At 35.9% G+C, this 25049-nt stretch overlaps 1 protein-coding gene across 1 annotated transcript; it reads right to left on the bottom strand.

Annotated features, from left to right (window-relative positions):
* Positions 1 to 4867: 4867 nt before the first annotated feature.
* LOC129944654 (uncharacterized) lies at positions 4868 to 24530 on the bottom strand. Its single transcript, XM_056054241.1, has 13 exons — positions 23905 to 24530; positions 19489 to 19649; positions 18938 to 19390; positions 18433 to 18834; positions 16781 to 18342; positions 16376 to 16724; positions 16219 to 16309; positions 7661 to 7773; positions 7326 to 7539; positions 6857 to 7058; positions 6215 to 6687; positions 5469 to 6151; positions 4868 to 5403 (listed from the first exon to the last, which is right to left on the bottom strand). Exons 2-13 carry the CDS (start codon positions 19615 to 19617, stop codon positions 5209 to 5211), a joined length of 4866 nt encoding a protein of 1621 aa, XP_055910216.1. The 5' UTR covers positions 19618 to 19649; positions 23905 to 24530; the 3' UTR covers positions 4868 to 5208.
* Positions 24531 to 25049: the final 519 nt, after the last annotated feature.

Consider the following 25049-nt stretch of genomic DNA (forward strand, 5'->3'; position numbering starts at 1 on the left):
GCTCTTGCACATTACGAAGACGTCTTTTATAAGCGAAGTTACCAGCCCGAAGTCAACGCAAGGTACCATTCTTGACGAAAAGGCATGTGGCCAAGAGAATGAAGCTTGTTAAAGCGCATAGAGATTAGGCAAAGTCGTCCTTTTTGGGTCCAAGGGTCGTCGAGAATATGTGAGAAGACCCTAAAATGCAGCATACTATCCACGGTACACTATAAAAACAGTGAAGCATGGTGGAGGAAAAATTATAATATAGGCTTGCTTTTCATATTACGGGGTCCTGCCTATTTATCTTACCGGGGGTATAAGGGATGCAACCGAGTATGTGAAAATTCTCAAGGAGGTTATGTTACCCTATGCTGAAGGGGAAATGCCGTTGGTTTGGCTATAACAACAAGACTACGTCAAAAAAGGCAAAACCATGGTTTGCGCAGAAGAAGTTATCCGTTATGGAGTGTCCCGTTTAATCACCTGACCTTAACCCAATCGCAAATTTGTGGGGGGATGTTAAGAACGCAGTTCATTAAGCAAAACCCTAGAATTCGAAATAATTGTGGGAAGCAGTGCGTGATTCGTGGAACGCAATACCAGTCGAAAGGTGTCAGGTTTTAGTGAACTCGATGCCACGTAGATGCGAAGCATCATAAGAAACAATGGTTATGCAACAAAGAACTAATTGTAAGCTATCATTATTTGTACATTTTCATATAACTTATTACAATTTTTCTTATTTCTTACGTAATAGATCAAGTACTTTGTCATGCACTGCTATTTTTATGAACAACCATATATTTAAAAAAGGGTTTTTACTGTGACAAAGCTAACGATAAAAAATCGATAATACTTATTTTCTGTTATTATGAACAAAATATTTTAGTTTGTTATTAGAAGTTTAATGAAATATATAATAACGTTAATATTGAAGGCCTTTTTGTTTTATTTGGAGAGCACTGCTATTTTTATGTCATGTTTATTTTCAAATTTGGACACAAACTTTTTTTCAAGTGGCAACCTATCGTCTACTTAAATAAACGTTCGTGTCCCATAATGCGGTATAAGCTCTACGAAACACAAACGCGAAGTGAAGCAAATGCAGGAAAATACGTAGAAAAGGAATTAAAAACGTCAAAAACATGCAAGTAATAGCTTGTACGTGCATGCCCAAGCAGATTTATTTCTATTTCATTTTGTATTTATTGCTTTCTCTTTCGCACTTCAGTGATGCAAGGAAAAACATGAGCTGTGTAATACCGGACTATGTCCCCAATCCAATTGGCTCGGTCGTGTATACCCAGCTTAAGACAATAGAAAAATTCTCTACACATAACTATGATTTTATCAAATTTTTGACATTTGCATCAAGATCATTGACTGCTAGCAGGCAACTTCACGATGGTTCCACTTTTAACGGACAAAACACTAGCGCAAAGAGGGCTATACTGAAAAATTGTGTAACATTTTCATTTAATACTCACAGCACAGCGCACAGCCGGCTTCTGCTTCATTTTAACAAATTATACTAGATGTCAATACTTTCTATGTCAGAAAAAGCTTATCTCAATTAAATTCAAACAGATGTCGCTAGATATTTCATAACTTTTTTGTCACTGTGCCTGGAAGGGCCAATGGTCTAGATATTTTGTGAACGTTCAAATTAATTTGGATTAACTTGTAGAAAAGTTTTTTTCTTGGCTTCCTTTCACCCCCCTGAAAATATTTCAAAAAAAGTGTAATAATCGTATTAATGAAGCTCTCCACCAGAATTCAGATTTGTCAGAATGCTTTCGAGGTGAATATCTAATTTCCTGGAATATTATTTTTTATTTTCATGATGCAAATTAATTTTCCTAAACATCAGATTCCATTATGTCAAAAAATTATTGGAATCATTCCAATGATTTCTTTTTCAGTTTTAAACAATTCCAAATACAAATTTTAATCAAATAAAGATTTTTCGTTCATAGACATTTTTCAAGATCACTATAACCAACTTATCAACAAAAAAAAATCCAATGGTTTGTTTCATTGACTAATAAAAGCTTTAAGGTGCCAGTTAAAGCTTTCATTGGTTTTCATCACTGGAATTTTTTTGGAAAAGTTGGTTATAGTTTTCATTTAAAATTTCTGTCATAATACATAAATATTTCTTGATTGGAATCAAGCATTTGTTGGAAGGAAAACTGACAGGTGAGAATTCAAAGAAAATGAAAAACATTCAGTTGAGCAACTATGTTTCGAACTGTCAAATGTATATACATATACATATATATTTGAGAAATCTACAGTGTAAATGGGTTCTGGGTGGAATAATCAGCCCTATCAGGAGTTTAACCGAAATATTTTTGTTTATCTGGATTTTAAAAAGCTATAAGTAGTTTCCGTGGCAAGATAATTAGTGCCTTGGACTGTCATGCCAGAGGTCTTGGGTTCGATCCCTGCCTATGCCATCTTATGTCTTTTCACGGGTACTGCCTCTTGCGAGGAATTGACAAATTCTCCAAGAGTAACTTTTGTCATGAAAAGCGCTTTCTCAAATTAGCCGTTAGGATTTGGCATATAAACTGTAGGTCCCCTCCATTCCTGACAACATTGAGTTGTAAGTCACTAGGATCTAGTTCTCTACGGACTGTTGCGCCACCCAATTTTTATCGAAAAACTTACATTTTAACGTAGTTGCCTTCCTTTTCACCGCCAAAATTTAGGTGATCATTTTAGCTGTCAAGTGTGTGATATTTCGCCCGAATTGAATGCCCCTGATAGGGGGAATTTTTCTAACATCATTTTTTTTTCGGGTGAAGCTCAAAGTAAGGGAAAAGAAAAAGTGCATTTTTTCGAGTGGAATGACATTCGGGCAAAACTCCTGATAGGGCTTAATGTATTTTTCAGTAAAAAAATCTACAACTCATCAACTTCTTTTCACAAAACATGAAAACTCTGACACTCTTACTCTTTTAATTCTCGAAACAAAATGTCCAATGATGAAAACCCATGGGAACTATAATTGACCCCTAAAGGGTATTCACGCAAACAGATAAATGTCCACTCATTTGTCTAAATGACTTGTAGTTTCTCTCTGCGTTTATTTACCAAATAAAGTTCTTTATTTTCCATTGATTTTTTTTTCAGTTTTTCAAAAATGACCGTTATATCAAATTGTCAAATTTACACGTGAAATTGTTCACACTAAACTCTTTTAAAGAAACTTATTCTGAATGCTTAAAATTGTCTCTAAATTTAAAAGAAATAAGGAGTTGAGATGAAAATCTTAAAAAATTGAAGAAAAAAAAGTGATGAAACGTCAAAATATTATATTCGAAAGAATCTAATTTGACATTTTTCACATTCTACCTAACAGAATTGCTTTTCGTTCCAATTTGACGGTTGAAAAGGGAAAAACGTCTGAAGAGAACTTTTAATTTAAAAACATAAGACAAAGCGAGAAAAAATCATGAAAAATCATAATCAAAAGTGTCTAATATGTTTTTTTTTTTCAATTGTATTTATTTTCGTACAGAAATACAATATTTGGTAATTTATTAATTCCTAAACAAAATTATATAAATAAAATACCTTGAAACCTTACGAACACATCCAAGGCCATTTTGAAAAATTAATTAGACTAATCATTAGAATTAAGTTGCACCCATGTAAGCCCATTTACTATCAACTCTATTCGTGTACATGGAACCATGTAACCATTTACACCAGAGTTTGGTTATAATTGTATATTTTTACAATTCACTTATAAAATTAATTTCTATTCAAATTTATACTAACAATGAATTATTTTCTATTATTTATGACAGAATTGGTATAATTTTGAGGTAAAAAATGTTCAACTTAACCCAACATTTTACCATGTAGATCCGCAGATTTTCATTGTATTTAGGATCCTAACCACAAAACTGAAAATACTCGTACACCACCAACAACAATAACATGTTCTGAGGAGCACTACCATCCCATGTAAGGCATTGAAAAATTATTTTCAAGGTATTATTGGGTTTATACCTACATATGTACATAATATGTTGACAAAAAAAAACTTGATTTGAATTTTATATTCGGATATTAATCTTTCTAATATGTACATACATGTAAATGGGCAAGAGGGGAGATACATTAAGGGTTGAAGGCATTATGGATAATTTATTATGGAAGTTAGGTACCCCTAGCTATCTGTCAATTTACTTTGAATTTGATTTTCTACAAATAGGTAAAAAGAAGGTAGGTTTGTTTTGATTAATTATGAGATTTAGGTAAACATTTTAAATGAAATTACTGGAAATATGAATTTTTAAATTTCCTTGAGAGTATAGAATTTTCATAATTACATTCAAAGGTTTAAATGAATAACAAAAAAATCAGTTTGTAATATTATACCTTTTTAGGCCTTTAAAGGGCTCTAGCAGAAAAATGAGTATTTACATGAGTAGAACCTTGATATAATCTGAAATACAAACTAAATAATTCCGTTACCCTTCGTTTTCTTATAGAATCAAAATAGGCTCTAATTGGGTGTAGAGTCTTCAGTGATGAAGAGTTGCTAGAGCGCAGTTCTGTATCACTAGAACTGCTAGAACACAGTTCTGTATCACAAACAAGACTCCAACTTCATCAATGCTTCTTAAAGAGGAAGATTTAAATCGCATTTCATAAATTGGAGGTTAAATCAATTAGTTTCTTGTAGTCAATTCCTCTAAAAACCTAATTAAGCCATTGATCGCGAAATGAAAGACTTGTAAAATCACTTCCTGAAAAGTTTTAGAACCTATTACATGCTTTACACTTTCAAAACTTTACCAAGTTAAAACCAAAACGTGAATTGGAAAAAAATGTTCGATTCATAGAAAATTAAAAAACAAACCTGTTTATTTTTTTTAGATTTTAATTTTTATTTAAATTTATTATTTCTAAATCTTGTAGGATAAAAAAGAAAATAAAATTTCTAACAAAAATTAATGGATAGTTTTACAATCGCAAAGATTCAATTGTTAGCATTTTTTGTTTTATTTTGTTCTGTTTTTTTTTTTACTTAATAATTCAATATTTTGTTTTTTTTTTTATATAAATTTATTTACAACGACAGCAAAGAGACATTTAAATAGGAATCGCTCTGCAATCTACTCCTATGTGATAGTTTATAAAAATAATAATAATTATAATAGTCGACGAATAATAATAATAATCATAATAACGTGCTAGTTGTTTTTATGGGTCAAGCTTGGGAGTTTTCCGCACATTTACTGTTATGCCAGTTCCGGAAAAACTGCGCTTTAGTACTATTTTTCTTCCAAGAGATGGCAGTGTTGCTAGCGACAAAGACGAACTTCCAATATTTGAATTATTTTTATCTGCTCGTGATGTGGGCTCTTCTGGTGATGATTCTGTTTCAGCTGTGTCATCCTATAAACAATAATATATATAAAATATTTGTCACAACTTATTGATTTTTGATGAAAGTAACTCACCTCTTCTAAGCCATCTTCCTCCATCTCTTCCTCTTCAAATTCCACCTGATCTTCGCTAAAACTTTCGTCTGGTCTATCAATAAGTTCTCCATTTAGCGTGGGAAAGGGAATTTTGGGTAGCGGCAACTGACTAGGATTGTATTCGTGGATTAACTCAGCCAATAAATTTGAAATCTCTTCTCTTTTTCTAGTCACAACAATTGTATCGAACCAATTGACAAGTTGCTTTATGGGAATTGTGTAATCACGAATTGGGTCGGTAAAGAACTGCTCAACATACTGCAGCAGATAGAGACCACAATCTGTAAAGTTATTTTGTTGTGGCACCTTCACGCAGTTTCCGGGCATGTTAATTTTAGTGTAGGAGTGATTCTGACTATCTTGAACCTTGGCTTGATATTCGCAGGTGAGATAATCGCGTAATGTGGCTACTACTCGGCTTCTCGATGCTCCCGCCAGTGAGTCAAATATTAAAATAACTGGTTGTTTTATTGCTTGACGCTGTGAGCCATTGGCACTCGGAGTCTCAAAATCACTATCATCGGATGCTAAATCACTATCGTCGCCTTCGGCTTCATCACGTTCGCTGTCTTCTTCTCCCAAACATACGGTTTCGTCTCTTTTTGATAGCGGCGTTATTGTTGTATTGCCAATTTGAAGAGACACCTTTTTTTCTGAACCTTCTATTAAAAATTTAATTTAGTTTTAGAAAAAAATAGAAAAAAAAAATAAATTTAAAAACTTACTTTTCTTTTTTGTCATTTGTTGCGCAGTAATCGGTTCATTTGTGTCAAAGGTTACCGGCCCCTTGAGCATAGGGAAACAAATTATCGCCAAAAACCAATGGGACAGCTCATTTATGGGAATTATAATGTAATCCTTGTCAAATAAATTTACATTTTTTGTCCAATTAGCAACGCGAGCATGACGCTTTTGAGCTGCCGTTTGTTTTACATCTTTTGCACTTTGTGCTCGCGGCCGTGTGGACATTGTTGTCAGACGTTTGTAAAAGAAACTGCTAAAGATGTACGTACGTTGTCGACTCTTCTCGGGGACAATATTTTGATGTAACCATTTTAAATAGAAATCTATAATAACATCGTTGAGATATTGATCTGTAGCTAGACACATGTAATCCTCGGTATTTATTGAAATACCGCCTTTGCCAGGTGGATAGATTAATATTTGCCGAATATCATTTGGATCGAGTCGAATTTCACTGAAAATAAATAAAATAAAAATATTTTAAATAAAACTCAATCAATAGTAATTATGGCCACTTGAATAGTGGTTTAAAAGTCATATATCTTTTAACTTTGAGGAGTTTTAATGTATATTTTTTAAATTAAGTCCATGCAACCAACAACGAAACAAAGAAATAGACTTACTTTGAATTGGCATTAACAACATATTTATCTTTTGCAGCAGCTCGAAGCAGAAGTTCATTTGCATCCTGGAATTGAATTTCCTCCAAAGTAATACTCTTATAAATCGACCTTATAACATTAATTGATTCTTCCGAAATTGTTTCTATTTGTAAAATTATTTTATTATACGTATCACCCTTTTCAGCTGAATTAAAGTAAGGAGCTAAATAAAAAAAGAAAATATTATGTTATCAATTTGTTCCATGGTAATATAGGTAGCATCCCCATTAACCAATGCTAGACGAACATGATTCCGATTTCGATCCAAATCACTATGACAACCATTTTCTTATAATGCTGGTTTGTACGCGCGCATAATCAAAAATCGTTTGCAACCCTAACGATCGAATTGAACAGTGAATCGAAATCCTTCATGCGCGCCTAGCAGCACAGGTACATAAATACACCTTCAATTTTATAGCTAACTTACTTTCGAGTGCAGTGTTTTTAGGCTTCATCTCAAGACTTTCCCTTATGTACTCGGAACATTTGCGCATTGTATAGATAAACATTACAGAAAAAGATTTTGAGAAAAATGCAACAATCTTTACAATTTCTTGCTTGTAAATATCTAATGCAACGATATCCGTCAGATTGCTGCAGTTTGGTGCAAAGATACGAATCCCCTTCTTTGTAAATATTACCTTGAAAATAAAAAAGAAAGAAAAAGGAATAAGCAACATAATAATGGGTTGAATGTCTCCGAGAAAGATTCAAATGTTCAAGGATCTTCGGCGGTACTCGGCAGATAGGTTAACAACTTACAGCATCTTTTGATTCAAAACGGTGGGTTCCAATGCGAATGAGTTTGCATGTGAATGATGTGTACAGACTGTCCATTGCATTTTCTGAGTCTGCCACATTGTCGCGACGGAATTCTATAAATAAGAAAAATAATAGTAATTATAACTTTTTGTTTTTAAGAGAAGGATTTGTGTATGCTGCTTTTTGGCAAGTGGGCAGTGTAGTATGCATTGTATAATTTCATTTGTCATTTTGTACCGGAAACTATTCTTGACGAATACATTTTGTATTCCATGGTCTTTTTTATTTTATAATATAAGAGTTATTTTTCTGGTAGACCAATTTAAGATTGAGATAAATGCAAAATTATTTAAGTTTTTTCTTGCAAAAGGAAATTTTGCAACCAACAAGAACAACGTGAGTTAAATGAGTACACAATAGTCTCTTTAGCATTTAAACAAACAGGAATAGAAAGAGATAGAGATTGAAAGTGTTAAGTATTTTCCATACCTGCTGAAAGTTGTTCACCCATGTTGTGCTACTTTATAACTTAGTAAATAGGGAAATTGTGTGTACAAAAAGTGGAATTGATTTACAAATAATTTAATAAATTATTCTATATTCTTCGTCACGATATTTCTATTTTATTTTATCTTCGAAATTCACACATTTTCTCGGTTTAATTTTAAGAAAAAATCTCAATAAGAAAATAATGCACATGAAAATGAGACAGAGACTGATGGGATGGATGGTGTGAATGTGACGTTTACTAGTGCTTTTGGTTTGACATTTCGAAATTCGAATGTATGGACATCATTGCCAGCTCATACAAATAATGTACGTCTTCCGTTTTTCATCATTTTGAATGGGATGCGTTCAAGAGGTAGAGTTACTTATTTATGGGATTGTTAGATTAGAATTTAATTTGGATGAAGTTGTTTCGTATCCATACAACTTTCTTTTTTTTTGGATATTTTACAAAAATAGTGACTTTTTTAAAGAAATTATTGCAATTATCGAGATTTCTTTGGTTTCATTTTTTAAATGTTTTTTTTTTTTTTTTTTTTTGTCTGAAAGAAAATATTTGTTTTTAAAGGATTAAGTTGTCATAAACTCGAACTTCACGCTATAATTTTTCAACAAATGAAGGGGTTTTTTTAACCCTAGATCAGTGTACTGGGCACTCAGAGCCCAAACAAAATTTTAAATGGAAAAAAAACTTGTAAGTTCCCCATTTACATGCACAAAGGAATTTTATTTTCAGGCATACAGTACCCAAGTAAACGACGTTTTACATTTTTTTTTTATATTTGAGGCAGTTAAGGGTTGCAATTAAAAAATGTCAATTTCGTGTATACGGGCACCCAGTGCCAATACGATTTTTATACGGAAATTGATCTTTTGAACTTAAAAAACTTAAGTCATACAAAGCTGCTGGAGCTGACGGCATCGCTGCCGAACTATGCCCGATGAGTGGAATCTCAGCATAGTGTGCCCGATACATAAGAAAGGAGACCCTCTTAACTGCGCCAACTTCAGAGGCATCAGTCTCCTTAACATTGCGTATAAGATCCTCTCTGCCGTATTATGTCAACGTCTGAAGCCATTCGTCAACAACCTGATTGGTCCTTATCAGTGTGGCTTCAGACCAGGAAAGTCCACTATCGACCAAATATTCACACTACGGCAGATCTTGGAAAAAACCCAGGAGCTTTATCGATTTTAAAGCCGCGTATGACAGCATCTATAGGGAAGAGCTCTACCGTTTGTGCAGAATGACGATGGAGAATGCACGCTGCTCTATCAAGGTCGGAAAAGATATTACCGATGCATTTGATGTTAAAAAAGGTTTTAGACAAGGCGATGCACTGTCATGCGACTTCTTCAACATCGTTCTGAAAAGAATTGTATAAAACTCAACCGTCAACACTAGAGGCACAATCTTCCAAAGGTCCATCCAATTACTCGGATACGCAGATGATATTGACATAATTGGAAGATCAAAGCGTGATGTCAGTGGAGCGTTTTTGAGCATTGCGACGGAAGCGAAGAAGATGGGTTTAGTGGTCAATGAGGGCAAGACCAAGTATATGCTGTCATCAAAAAAGGACACTGAACGACGACGTCTTGGACAAAACGTCACCATGGACAGCTATAACTTTGAGGTAGTTAAGGACTTTGTCTACCTAGGCACCGCTATTAATGCAGACAACGACACCAGCGCTGAAATCAAATCAAAATTTAGCTAATTTTTAGTGCTGATTAAGAATTTAATCAATAGAGTAATGCTCAAATTTACATAAAAATCGTTTTCAACATAATTTTTTTCTTTCAAAATAATTGGAACACTTGATGTGATAACCTTTTCATATGATGAATTCGTTTTAAGAACAAAAATTACTTTTATAACGTTATGCATTTTTCTGTTAAAAAACTGTTTTAGCGTAAAAGCTTCAGCGGTTCTTTACGGTTCTAATAAAACACTTAAAGTCAACAACTAATGATAATTTTTTAAAAAGTAGTAGTAGAAAAGAATACTGAAGATAGCGATTATTTTATGGAAAACAAAACTATGGGTAAGTTCATTAATGTAAAAATGCAGCAGTAATCCAAGATTTGCATTCATAAATGTAAATACACTGGATTACTGCAGTCGTACCTCTATTCAAAAAAACACTCTGACAGCTGAAATACGATCAAAAAAATAAATTGATTTGTTATTAATAAGTTGAAATATAATATCTATACTTCATAGAAATGAATTATCGACAATTTAAAAAAAAAGTATAAATTGAAAGTTAAAACCCTTTTGACCAATGTTTTTGGAGAAGTAATAAGTCAGCAAGATCGGATTTAGATTTGGGACATACAAATCATTTTGTTTCACACATCCTAACTTAGACACGTTTATAGAACCCGTGTTTTGTTGGAAAATATATCAATAGTTTAGTAGAATTTTACACGAATAACAAATGTTGGTACGATTGATATTGCATTTGTATTTCGATGGCTGTGCTCGTTGAGTAGTTGCGCATTTGGAATCATGTGTTTTCTATTGAGGAAAAAATCAATCTGTTACTGTTGATATTATTCAGTTTTGTTAATGAAAGGGACTAACTGGGCTTATTTTGCAAGAAAAGATACTTATGTTTTGCTATGTTTCCACTATTTTAGATTAAATAAATCATTTTGGTGTTTCCACCGCACAAAAAGATTTAAAAGTGATTAAGTTTGACAGCACTTTCTAAAATGCAAATGCTGTTTCGATGTGTGAAGTGCAAGTGGGATAGTTTGATTCGTGTTAAACAATGAAGAACTGATTAGTTCGGCACCATATAAGAATATGATACCTACTCATCCATTTTTTTTATTCTGACAGATCTTATTTCAGTTGTACCAATTTTTAAATACAAGAATGTGGCTACTGCGGACCGTTTTGTTGGCAATTTCTCACTGTACTATATATGGAATACCAAAAAAACGCACTTAGAGTCAAATATGCGATCAAACTAATGCAGATGAATTGCAAAAGATATGTAAATGAACGTCATAAATGACGTTTGGTTCGGCCGATTGTGTAAGTCCGAAAAATAAGACGGAGTTTTACTTCTAACTGCAATAAGAGATTCTGAAAAAAAGAATCATAATGGGGATGGTGCTCTTTGAAATTAAGAGTTGATTCATTCTTCTCTTTTGTGGACTTTTGTCTGACGTGTAAGAACATTCAATGGCTACTCAAAATGGACCTAAGTAGACCTGCACAGGATCTGTAGAATTAGGGCGTTAATTAATTCAACAAAGCAAAAGATGATTGTATTTTACAACTACAGCTTGAAACATACAGACATGGACATTAAAATAGACACAGAGACAGTTGCTAAGAGTAAAACCTAATTAAAAAAAACAACATCATGCATTAAAAGTAGTTTTAACCGTTATCAAAAAAAGTTATACTTTCTTATGCACAATATAATGGGTTTTATTTTCTGTTTGCTTGTTGGTTGTTTGAAAATGAACCGTTCCTTAGGTAAGACTATTTTTTGGTGGACATTAAAATAGAAAGACATTGGAACACAGACCTTAATATTTAACTAGTACCAAAAATATAATGGCTGAAACACATACACGCTTCGGCTTTGTCTGCGTTACGTTAGGCCTGCTTCGAGGTTGCTTTGAATGACATTTTTATTATTTCATCCCTCCAAAGAGCAAATATTTTGTTTGTTGACATTTTTTTTACAGCTGATGAGCTGTCAGACAAAGCAAATGTTCAGATAATTGAACTAGGGCTTCCGTTTGAAGTCACATTACTTAACATTACGTTCTTTTCCTTACGATTGTCAAACGAAACGTGAGGTCGAAGCTTCATTGTGATAGCATGCATTGAATTCCTATGGCTGAACTCGTAAACGTCAGGCGAAGCCGAAGCTGAAGCGTGTTTGTGATTCAGCCATTAATTTTTTGTTTTTTTTATTCTTTTAAAACAATAAGTTCATTTTAGGAAGTAAATTTAAATTATTTTAATAATATTACAATTAATTCTAAGGAAAACATGAGTCACGGTAAGCATTGTTCCCCAGAAGAGAAAGCTGTCATTTTAGTTATATGAAGTAAGGGAAAATCTTTGAGGGAAATAGCCAGAATAATGAGCAGATCTCTCAAGTTGATTGCAAAAGCAAAACCAAGCAAAGTAACCCCAAGAGAAGACTGGAAGATCATTTGCGTCTCAAAAAAAGATCCTTATAAGTCTTCAAGGGAAATAAAAAAAACAAACTACAGCTTCCAATAATTTCCAAAACTGATTGTAGAAGATTAGTTGAAGTTAACTTGCTCAGAAGGATCGCAAGAATGGTGCTCTTTCTAAGGAAAACAAAATATAACAACGCGTTTTAAATTCGTTCACGAATCATTTTCATTGGAGAGGGCCAAAAGGAGACACAATGTTTTGGGGATGGACGAAACAAATATAAATTTATCGGAAGTGATGGCAGACAAACCGTTAGAAATCTTAATTTGAAAGATCTGAATCAAAAATACACCCAGAAAACGGTTAAGACTGGTGGCGGCAGTATCATACTTTGAGGTTAATTTTCTTGGTATGGCGTTGAACCAATACGTTTGTTTGAGGGTAAAATGGATCAAAATATGAAGTTGAATATCATGAAGGATGCGATGCTGTCTTATGCGGACGAGAACCTGCCTCTCAAATGTGTTTTACAGCAGGACAACGACCCTAAGCACGCATCCAAATGTGCTCAAAAGTATTTTAAGGACCAAAAAATCATCGTATTGGAGTGGCCATCCTAATTTCCTGACTTAAATCCCATAGAACATTTTGGGGAAGATTTAAAAACGCGGTTGAGAAACATTTAACAACAAATTAAACCGTACTGTGAAGGATGGTTCAACAGGAGTGGTACAATATTTCAATCGACAGATGCCGGCGATTATTTGACTAATTGTTCACTAGATGTCATACTGTAATTAAAGCTCAAGGCCATGCTACCAGATATTAAAATAATTTTTCAATCCAAAATAGCTTTGCATTTAATTTAATTTGTTTTTTTTTTTTTAATAAAATTATATGCTTACAATGTTGATCAAGTTGTTAACACTATTAGCTTTAACGGTTCAGCAAAAGGCAGGTATAAACACGTGTTCAGCTTGCTCTAATTGATGGATGGAGATGGAAATCCAACTTTGCTGTTAGCAAAATTAAACAAATGATTCCGCTTAAATATTTCTATTAATTAATTTTACACAATTTCAATGAAACATTTTTGGCAGAAAAAAAACTCAGTAATGGATTGGATTTGTTGCCGTAAATTTTAACACACCAAGTTTCACCTCCCTTGTTGCTTACCACCCTTAACGAATTCTTACTGCAGCCCCAAAATTCTAGAAGAGTTTAGTAGAAACCTGGACCATCAGCCAGTGACCTGCTCTCCTAGCATTTTGGGAAAGCAAATTTAACAGGTCTCACCAAACTGTGCGAAAGGATTCCACACAAACGAACTGTGCGACGGTTGGCCCACGTATTGGTGGAATAAGATCATCAAGGCATGAAGACGATACCCATGCCCAACAATGTGTGCAGGAAAGTCACACCATCTGTAACTTAGTAATGATGGAAAATCACCCCAAGAATATTTTAATAACTTTCACTTTAATTATAGGCTTGGCTACCAACCTTCTTCAACACGACATAAGTAGTTTTTCCTCAACCTAAATTTAGCGCGTGTAGGTACTCGGTAATGCGAGGAATTCCACACGATTTTCCAGAAAGTCTTGGCTGGAATGGGTTCGAAAGTGAAGAGCTGAACTCACTCACAGAGCTACGGGGTGATCGCATCACCTCTTTAAAAAGATCGCGTGAGATAAAAGATACCTGGCTTCTCGGTCGCACACCCCAATCTTATGGATGGAGGAAGTTGCGGGACCGAAACAGATCGATCACCACGCAAAAGATCCGAGAGGATTGCCTGAGGGTAAGTAGCCGGAAGGGTCAAGCTCGCCATGATGATGGCCACTTTTTTGGATTACGCCCAAAAGCGAAGATTAAGGAAAATCGTGTGAACCAAATTTTTTGAAAAAAAAAGGAAATTTATGTACGATAGTTTTTTTAAGTTTTAGTAAATTGAAGATTTTGTTCTGCTGTGAGGAAATTTGTTGAGGAAGGACTACGCTGTTGGAATAAGTCAAACAAAGAAGCTAAGTATAGCGTTTTCCTTTGTGTCTTAGAATTTTGCTTTTCTTCTGGTGTCCTTCTGACCTTCCCGTCAAATATCTGTTTTCCCGGTACTACGGGAAGTGGTTAACCGTTTGATTTTTTGTCTTTTGTCGAAAATTTTCTTGGCGTGATTTTTCTTGGTTGTGTTTCTTTTTTTTGAATTTGTTTAATAATTAATAATTTTCATTGATATTCTTTATACCTTTTTTTTACCGAGATCTGACCTTCTGTCAATCTAAAAATCTCTATTTGTAATTTCGTTGTTATAAAAGATCCTGGTTTTTAATCCCGGCTTCGGCCAAGGTTTTCCAGGCAATAAAAGATAATTTTAATTTCCCATTTGGAAAATAAACCACTCTTTTATTTCATAACTCTGTTTGAAGACTGATTTTTCAGCTCCTGGTTTTGGTAAACTTCCAGTAAAAAGTTTCCTAGCGCCCACTCTAATCAATACGACTTGGAGAAATTAACCTCGTCGTATTTCGATATCATTTTGATATCAATTTAATTTTAATTTCATTGATCACCTTCATAAATAAAATATTCAACTAATCGAAACCCCTCTTAAGCTGAGCTACCGTGCTGGCAATACTTTTATTGCTACCTGTGGTGAATTCTTTCACCTGCTTGACATACCGACTGACGTTTCTCATAAATTGCCATAATAACTTTCGCGGCACATCGGCGGTGTACAACTCCGATTTGTTTAGTTTTAAATAATTTAAAATAAAAAATAAAACAAGGAATTTAATTCGCGCATATTGTTTAAAAATAATCGGAATTATATTCCGTCCGTCGTCGGGTCGGTACTCCGGTGGAAAAAAATTAACAACAGTTTAACTGATACAAAAAAATGGACAAACTTCAAAGTCGAATCTTTATGCCGTTAAGGCAAATTAGCTGGGCACATTACCTTCACAAATGTTCATATTATAAAACAACCCTTTTGTTTACCAAATAATAAAATACTAAATAGTTTTGTGGCGCTTTCTGAGCTTCATCATTGGATCTTACAATATGCAACGTTCTATCTAAATAAAATGGAACTTTGAATGTAATTAATAGAATAACTTACCTTTCCATATATATTCTGTTTGCCATCCTATATAGTTGAATGCATTTAAAAAATATTGTCTAACTTTTTGAAACATAGAAACCTGCATAGTTATTTTTTTAAGGTTTGTGCTTATCGATATTAAGATACGCGAAGAAATCAAAAAAAGATAAAAGGATGCCTCAAAGTCTTATATTAAAAAAAATTTAAAGCTTCCAATTTTCGAAATAATTTGAAAGCACACATTAAATAATTTTGAAGGAAAATTAAAAATTTATGATTTTAATTATTTCAAAATGAAATTGATATAGATTCGACAGTTATACGCAAACATTTTTTTTTAGATGCTTCAAAATTGATAAATATACTAGGTGGAGCAACAATCCGTTGAGAACTAGGGCCTAGAGACTTACAACTCTCAACCATTCCTGTGTGCGAGTAATGTCTTCAGGGATGGAGGGGCCCTTTAGTCTTAAGCCAAATCCGAACGGCTAATTGAAGAATGCCTTTTCATTTGTCAATTCCTCCCAAGAGGCAGTAACCGTGAAAAACTTTAGATGGCACAGGCAGTATTGACCCAAGACCTCTGGCATGACAGTCCAACGCACTAACCATCATGCCACAGGTACTACAACCTCATAATTGATACTAAGAAAAAATTTCAATGACGAGTTTAAATGCCTTAAAATCATTTAAAAAAAAAAGGCTTTTTGTAAAAGCTCCCTATCCACTTATAAGGGACATGTTTTTGTCAAATCCTTTTATAGTTATGTAATCACAAAGCTCTTCACTTACCGGCATAAACACGAGATTCATCAACAGCAGATACATCTGGTTCAAAAGCAAATGGTTTTCCTGCAGCTGCAGCAGTGTTAACAACAGGAACCTGATAAAAAAAAGTATAAGAAAATTATTAAAAACAATTTTTTTTTAAATTTCTCAATGAACTCACTTTATGTGCAGACTTATTGGATTGTTCATCATCACCTTCATCGTCACTACTTAGAGTCAATATAACAGGCTCACTTTCGGCTGGTTTACTACGACCACTTCGGGTGCGTCCTCTCGATGTGGGTGCATTTCTACCGCCTCGAGTTGGGGTGACTGATAATGCAGCGAGTGCTTTTGTTTGTGCGCGATTCAATATTTCTGGCGGAGCAGTTCGCTTCTTTTCTTCTTCAGCTTTAGCAGCATTTGCAGCTGCAGCAGTTGCTGCTGCGGCTGCGCTGGCTGCTGCTGCTGCCGCGGCTGTCTTTTGACATGGCATTCGCTTAGGATCCTCAACAAATACTCTCTTGCAACTGAAAGTACATCCAATGTTATGCTATAGCCTAAAATATCATTCCTTTTAACTTACCGTTCACATTTAGCATGATCGTATCCACAGAAACCGCAATACTGGCACACAGCAAGGAATCCTTGAATAACCTTCCGCTGGATTTCTTCACTTGATTTGTTTGCCAGATCCTTGTTGGTGTCATCGGAGCTTGTCGTAGCCACAACTGCCTGGGCTGAAGTACTAGCTGCGGCAATTCCTTGCATGGGTCGTTGGATTGTGTTCAAAACCTGTTGGGGGGCTTGCAGGGCAGCAGAAGCGGCACTCTCTTGTTGCCGACTCATTTGGATGCTTTCTTCGGCTTTGGAAATAAGTTCGCTAGCCGATTCCTGGACTGAGAAGCCCACGGTTACAACAAAGTCAATATTGGCTCCGGGACTCTCAACGCACTGAATAGTTGTCTTGTCATCGAACGGAACTCCTACTTGCTCGAGCAAGTCCTGAACAGTGCAAGATTCGCGCGGCAATGTGAATGTGATCAAACGCTGTTCGCCGGAAGCCAAAATAACCAACATCTTGGCGCTATTCCGGTCTTTCTCAGAATAGTTTTGAACTTGCTGAATACTTCGGTTTTGAATGACATGTTGAGTTTGAATCTCGTAGTTGTTGTGCGATGTTTTCTGCACACTTGACGATAAGGTCATGGTCTGCTGTTCTGGGGCTTGAATATTGCCGGTCTTCTGTTGAATAGCAATGCGAGCAACACCGGTCAGAGATGATGTCGTTGCCGATTGGCCAGCATTCGACAATTGTAATTTCTGGGCAACATTTGTTTGGTTGGCTGCTGCTGCTGCCGCTGCTGTTGTTTGTGTTTGATGTCGTTGTCCTTGAACTACTTTCAGAGTCGATGAATTACGCTTCTTATACTCGCTCAGAGTCATACAAGTACCGTTCTGGGTTTTGATCATGCGAGCATCATCGCTTTCGTTCTCAGTGTAATAAGTGGTAAGGGTTGTGGCCATTTGAACGCCTGCATTGCTCGTAGCTTGTGGTTGCTCCTGGTTCTTTTTCACCACTACTGCTTGAATACTATCCTCCAAGTCCATGCTATTAGATTGATAGCCGGAACTTGTGTTCGATGATGACGTGTTCTGGCTGTCGTTTGTTGCCGCTGTTACCTTAGGAATTCGAAATTTCAGGTTAGCTCCACTGTAAGTTGAAGTGCCAGTTGTCGACATAATTGGAGTGTTTGTTGAAGCGGAATTGGCTGTGTATTTTTGATTTGAATCCATGTAGTCGCAAGTTTGAATCTTGTATGTTGCAGTTTGTGGGACATTTTGATTTAATTGTTTGGGGAGTGTGACTGTGACATTTGAATTGTTAGAATTTGCAACAGACATTTGCCCAGACGAAACAGATACACTGCGTTGAGCTGCATTGGACACACCACGTCCACGCACTGTTCTCCCACCTCTGTTCCCACGCGGGGTGGATGATGCATTTGCTCGCGGTTTGGGAATCTTCACTGTTTCAGTTGAACTTGTTCCCATAGGCGTGGCGGCACGTGGTCCCATCCCTCGAGGAGCCATCCCACCCCTTGGAATTTTCGCCCGAATAGTACTTCGAAGTTGAGATGAGATAACCTAATGGAAAAAAACATTTGTTTGTTTTATTTAAATTCAAGACACATTTTTTTTATAGTTATATATTTTGTTGTTGGAAATTGAACTCACCCCTTGAGGCTGTTGGATTGTTACATTCTGACCAGTTGGAACCTGGTGGAAGATAACATTCTGTGAGGGCTGTTGAGTAGCCGATACTATGGGTCTGGGATGGGGCACCAGACGGGGCTGTTGCATTTGGACGTGCTGCTGTTGCGTCGCCACGGTATTTGTGTGTTGCTGATGAACTGTTTCTTGGGTTTGCAACATGTGCTGTTGTTGTTGTTGATCCTGCTGTTGTATCTGAGTTTGGGCAGGCGTAGCCTGGTGAGTATACATAACAGTGCGACTTGGATTGAAGAGTATTCTCTGTTGGCGCATAATCATTTCGGGCTGATGAATTGTTTGGGGCGTCGTTTGTATGAGCACCTGTGGTTGGGATTGCTGCACAATTACATGAGTATTATTTAGGAGCTGATACGATTCCAAAGAGACAAGAATGACGAAAGACAAAAACATACAAATTACACATGGACACATCGAAAACAGAGTTGAGTTCATTTGTTATTGAAATTACCTGCTGTGTTTGTTGGGTTGCTTGTTGCTGGGCTACCGGCATTCGATAGAGAATCTGCTGAGTTGGTTGTGCAGCTGCATGTGTTTGCTGGGGCTGGGCATGTTGTTGCTGCTGCTGTTGTTGGTGTTGCTGCTGTTGTTGATGTTGTTGCTGTTGCTGGGGAGCCGAATGCTGGACGACAGCATTGCCGGGATGCATTTCGGATGTATAATACAATGACTGTTGTTGTTGCTGATGTGGTTGATGATGCTGTTGTATTTGATGACGCTGTTCCTGCTGAACTTGCTGATAGACATGCTGCTGCTGGGTATGTTGCTGTTGTTGTTGCTGCTGCTGTTGTTGTTGATGTTGCTGTTGTTGATGGTGAACTGAATCGTCCTGCAAGATGTACTGTGTTGTCTGTTGTTGCTGTGGTTGCTGCTGTGTATTTTGATTTCCAGTTTGATAAACAACCTGCTAAATGTTATTTAAAATTATGGAATTGTCAAGAAAAACCTTATAAATTTTAAAACTTAGTCCAAAGATTTAAGTATTTTTAAACTAAATTTTACCTGAGGACGTGACTGAGTATTGGCATCGTCTCCTGTGACCTGAACAACTTGCATACTTTCCATATTCAAGTCCGGATAGAGACGTTTCAGTTCGTCAATGTTTTGTACAATTTGATAGTACTGTGTCATCTTTGCTGCTAGATGGAGCTACCTACGACCGGCCAAAGAATAGATAAGAATAGTCTTTTGAGTTTTTTGTTAGAAAAGGATACATTTCGTTTATTGTTTCTTTACGAACAGGTATAGTTTTTTATTGAAAAATATCAAAATAAATATCGATTTAAAAGGATCATAACTTTCTTTCTAAGGGTCTTAAATTGTTAAGCTTGTTGAACGAGATTATTTTAGCAAATACTTTCAATAGCCAATGGTGGGTTGAGCGGTTTTTGTTTTAGATAGATCAAACCTCCGTGCCGTTGACTGGAATGTGTCTTTCACACTTTTTTCACTGTAATTCTTCTGGTTCAAGTGCAAAGTCAATTGCTTATGTTAATTGCTGAAAATGTGTCTACGGTAAGAAGTAGACCAGAATGAAAGCTCTTTAAAACAGAAAACATAAAGAGGAACTTTTATGACTTCTGCATTTTTTTTTTAAATGTAACAAATGGAGCTTTACTCATGATGATGAAGCTACAGCACAATCAGTGAGTTGCCGTGGACTAGGTTAGGTTAGGTTAAGTTAAAGTGGTTGCGAATACAGAACCCACACACTTAGGCCAAAAGAAAGGCCCATTGTGATACCACATGAGTCTAGAAAATTACTTTTTACTAGTCGAACCATTTTGAGCTTTTTATAAAGCGAAGAAGATATTTGATATCCTTTTTAGCTAGTTCACTAGGATTATCAAAAAGGTAGTCTCCCAGATGAAGTCTGCGTCTTAGTGAAAGAGCAGGGCAAGTGCAGAGAAGGTGAGATATTGTTTCCTTTTCTTCGTCGTCCAAACAGCCCTTGCAGGAGAGGACCTCTTTGATCTCTAAAATTTCCGCTTGGAAGACGCTACAATTTTTAGGGAGGCGAAAAGAGATGCTTAGATTAAGCTTTTCCGAGTACACACATGATGAATGCTTTTGTCATCCAGGAGTTTTATGTCTTCACATTCATCTCTAGATGGAATAGATACCTGGAAGTTTTTTCTAAATTGGCGTTTTGGAATAGTGTCCTTGTACTTTGGAATAGAACCAAAGAGGTTCAAAATGATGGAATGCCCCACATTGTTGTTGGTCCATTGAGATGAGGCGTTGAGTCTTATAGCTGTACTCGCTACCATGCTGAAGATGTCGATGGGTGTCAGATGGAGTAGAGCGTCTAACGCTGCTGAGGGTTTGGTTCTCAATACACCGCTTATGCAGAGACATTCGTTGGAATCTGCTGAGTTTTTCGTAGTATGTGACTTTCAACAGTGCAGTCCACCATACTGCAACCCCGTAGGTACATAAGTATTGGTCGGATGACCGATGTGTATAGCCAATAGGTTATGCGAGGTTAAAAACCCCATTTGCTTCCTTTGGCTTTCTTGAAAAGAGCTACTGTAGCGCTTTAAATCTGAGTTTGTGGTCTGACAGTGTTGAGCGTCCTGTCGTAGCCAAACTAACGAGTTTATATAAACATAAGAATAAGGTTGAGGAAGTATTTGAAATGCGAATAGTTAATTTAATCTTTTTTTAATTTTTAAAGTATATAAATTTTAGCTTAGAAAAGCTCAAAAACCCTGAGGAAGAGAGGGCATGAGAAGAGTGCGGTCAAAGATGTTGAGAGGTTTAAAAGCAGGAATGAAGCTCGAAAGTTTTATGAAGGTGAAACGAAATTTACAGGTGCATAAAGCTAGAACCGAAGGCTGCAAAGACGAAAGTGGAAACATCATAGTGGAACCTCAGTCAATGCTGAGGATATGGAAGGAGGAGAAGGAAGGAAGGCGACGACAAACCGAATTCCGCTGTCAGGCAGGATGATCCATTCAACAAAGAAGACGAAAGCCAACAATTCCGTCCTCCCAACTTAGACGAGGTAAAGATTTCCATATTTAAGCTGAAGTCTAATAAAGCCGCTGGAGACCGGATGGCTTGAATGCAGGGATCTTTAAAGCAGCTGGAGATAAGTTGGTTAGGAGCATGCACCAACTTATCTCTAAGATATGTTCGGAAGAAAGCATGCCAGATGAATGGAACGTCAGTATTGTTTACCCGATCCTGAAAAAAGGAGACCCTGTAAACTGCACCAACTATAGAGGAATCAGTCTACTTAACATCGCCTATAAAATCTTCTCTGCCGTAATGTGTGAACGTCTAAAGCCCATCGTCAACAACCTGATACATAGGTCCTTATCAGTGTACTTTTAGACAACAAAAGTCCACAGACAATCAAATATTCACATTACAATAGATCCTGGAAAAAACTCATGAACACCAAAGCGACACCCACCATCTTTTCATCGATTTCAAGGCCGCATATGACGGCATCTACTGGGACGAGCTGTATAAAGCCATGTCTAGTTTTGGCATCTCTGCCAAACTCTTCCGTTCGTGCAGGATGACCATGGAGAATTCACGGTGCTCCTTAAAGGTTGGAAACAACTTAACAGAACATTCGATGTCAAAAAAGGTTTTAGACAAGGTGATGAGCTGTCTTGTGATTTTTTTAACATCCTGCTTGAAAGAATAGTGCAGAGCTCAAACGTCAACACTAGAGGCACTATCTTTCAAAAGTCGGTCCAATTACTAGCATATGCTGATGACATTGACATAATCGGAAGAGCTCAGCGTGATGTCAATGGAGCTTTTATGTGTATTGAGGCAGAGGCGGCAAAAATGGGTCTTACGGTTAATGAGGGCAAAGCAAAGTACATGCTGTCGTCAAGAAAGGACATACAACACCGACGTCTTGGTCAAAACGTCACCATTGACAGACGTAACTTCGAGGTAGTCAAGGACTTCGTCTATCTAGGCTCCGCTATAAACGCTGAAAACAACATCAGTGCTGAGATAAAACGCAGAATAACTCTTGCTAACCGCTGTTTCTTTGGACTAAGAAAGCAATTGAGTGGAAAAGTCCTCTCTCGAAGGGACAAAGTGTCGCTTTATAAGACCCTTATCATCCCGGTGCTGCTATACGATGCAGAAGCATGGACTATGACAAAAACGGATGAAAGCAACTTGGGTCGTTTCGAGAGAAAAGTTCTTCGTGTGATCTACGGTCCCGTATGCATCGAAGGGGAGTGAGGGATAAGACGGAAAGACGAGCTGTACGGTCCGGGTAGCCAGAAGGGTAAAAGTCCAACGACTAAGATGGCTGGGTCACGTAGAGCGCATGGAAACCAATGCTCCGGTCCGGAAAGTCTTCGAATCCACACCCACAGGACAGCGCAGTAGAGGAAGACCGCGGATCAGGTGGCGCGCAGTGGAAAGTGACTTCACCGAATTCGCGAAACTGAGGACATTTAGCTAGGAACCTAAGTAGATGGACAAGTTTATGAATTTGGAAGTGCACTGGATGTAAATGATAAGAGAAAACATATTGGAAAAACGCACATCGTCAAAATAATATTTATTTATGTGACTGAAACAGAACAGTTTTATAAAAAGTGTGGTTATTAAATGGGCATTATTGTTTAAATATTTTCGCATTCTGTTTTATTTTAATAAGGATTCCATTCAAGGAGGCAAATAGAATATGTTGCCTCAAATATGGATGAAATGCCATTTGACTAATACCAAACCTATTTTTGGAATAATTCAAGGCTTTTATGGGACAGATGCGACGTGGTAAAATAAAATTATTCAACAATTTTTATTTTCCAATCAGTGAATACTCCGAAAAAAGGACAAAAGATCAATTTATCTATCTTGGTACACTCAATACCATGCACCCCATTTCTTCATTCAAGACCAAAACAAAAAGAACCCCACATTTGTGACAAAACTTTCATATATCGTAGAACTTTTGCCATCTACTACCACAAACATTAATTAAATTTAATAAATAAACTACTTGTCAGCAGGAATTATGATTTAAAATAGTTCTCACATACATAGCTAAGCTATCTGGGTACACAACAAGACACACTCGCAATCGCACTCGCATTGCAGCGCTATTAACGCTACCAATTTGTTCCTCCTCGAAAGAAAAAATTCCCTCAACAATTGAAATCGAAAAAAGTTAAGCAATTTTTATTTTTTGTTTAAATAAACACTTAATTTGAACGTGTTTTTAGGTCAAAAAACGTTCGCCTTTTCCTCTTTTCAAAAATAATATTAAATTGGTCATAGCTCTGCACTTTCTTTGCATGAAAAAAAAAAAAAATAAAAGTTGTGTCAAGCATCGGACTCGAATCCCATTATGGCCGCACTCTCCCATCAAGAGGATTTTCTTTCGTGGGCCTTTTCCATTACATAAATTGTGGCAAATAAAATGTATACTTACCACTTTTCAATTATTATTAAGAACAATTTCCGTCGCTGCCAAATGAACAAATTGATAATTTACTAATTGTAACTCTTTTGAAAATAAAACACTTTCATTTGGTGTAACAAAAAATTATTCTGATGGAGGAAATAAAATATGGCGTGGATTTTCTAGTTTTCAATTTTTTTTCCTTCTTTATTTTTGACAGCAGTACTTCGGATTCGAAGAGCAAGCAGGACAGTTGCGCAGATAGAGATAATAAGGTATTACCGTTCACTTTTTCGCAAATAAACAACTCCGTCGGACGCCATGTTTAATTTTCGAAGATCACAAAAGTGACGTTGTGACAACCCCGGCAGCAGTAAATAGGCATAGAAAATTATGTGGTACCACTAAATTCACGTTTAAATAACTGAAATTGTTGAGTGGGACCACTGATGAAGAATTTTATATTTCCATAGGATAGAAATGGATTTATGGTTTTTTCTCAATATATTTATATTCCACATGATATTTTTTATCAATTTCACATTCACTTGCATTAATTCACTTAACCAAAACATAGTTATTAATTTTTTATCAAGTTAACCGCGAATTAATAACCCTTATCGGGGGACGTAGTAGGCAATCGTGATGAACTTCCGATTTGTATACAAGTTGACTGATGGTGTTGCCAGCTGTAAGAAGTTAATGGGTGATTTATTATTTTGTATGGAACAGCTGATTTGGTTGTATATAAGAGAAGTATATAAGAAAATGCACACAATCTTATTTGTTTTTCTTTTAAGTGTGGGATATTCACATTAAAGTAAATAAAATAAACAGGTGTTTTCAGTGAATTCAGTTTTGACAGTACTTTTGTTGTGAATAGAAATCATATGAATAAAATCATGGAAGGGTTAAATAATTATTTGTAAACAAAAATCAAATTAATGGGATGACAGAAAATAAAGGGTGTTTTAGGTTAGGTGAAAATATTAAACGAAATCATGGAAATCTTAACAATTTGAAGTCAAAATGAATAGTGAGATAAAATAAAATTTCGAAAATTTGTAAATATTATTTAATTACCAAACAAGTTTGGAAATATTTGAAAAACTATTGAATACTAATTTCATGAGATTTTTGAAACCAAAATTGTAACTTTTAAAAATGAATATTC

Source organism: Eupeodes corollae, chromosome 2 (genome assembly GCF_945859685.1).
Source record: "Eupeodes corollae chromosome 2, idEupCoro1.1, whole genome shotgun sequence".
NCBI classification, from domain to species: domain Eukaryota; kingdom Metazoa; phylum Arthropoda; class Insecta; order Diptera; family Syrphidae; genus Eupeodes; species Eupeodes corollae.

Bases quoted from the DNA above. Each gene is read 5' to 3' on its own strand.
- LOC129944654 (XM_056054241.1), bottom strand. From the start codon at position 19,617: ATGACACAGTACTATCAAATTGTACAAAACATTGACGAACTGAAACGT. The intron at 7,059-7,325 runs GTAAGTTAGCTA...TTTTTTATTTAG, and splicing joins TAAAAACACTGCACTCGAAA to CTCCTTACTTTAATTCAGCT. The intron at 5,404-5,468 runs GTGAGTTACTTT...TATTGTTTATAG, and splicing joins AGGAAGATGGCTTAGAAGAG to GATGACACAGCTGAAACAGA.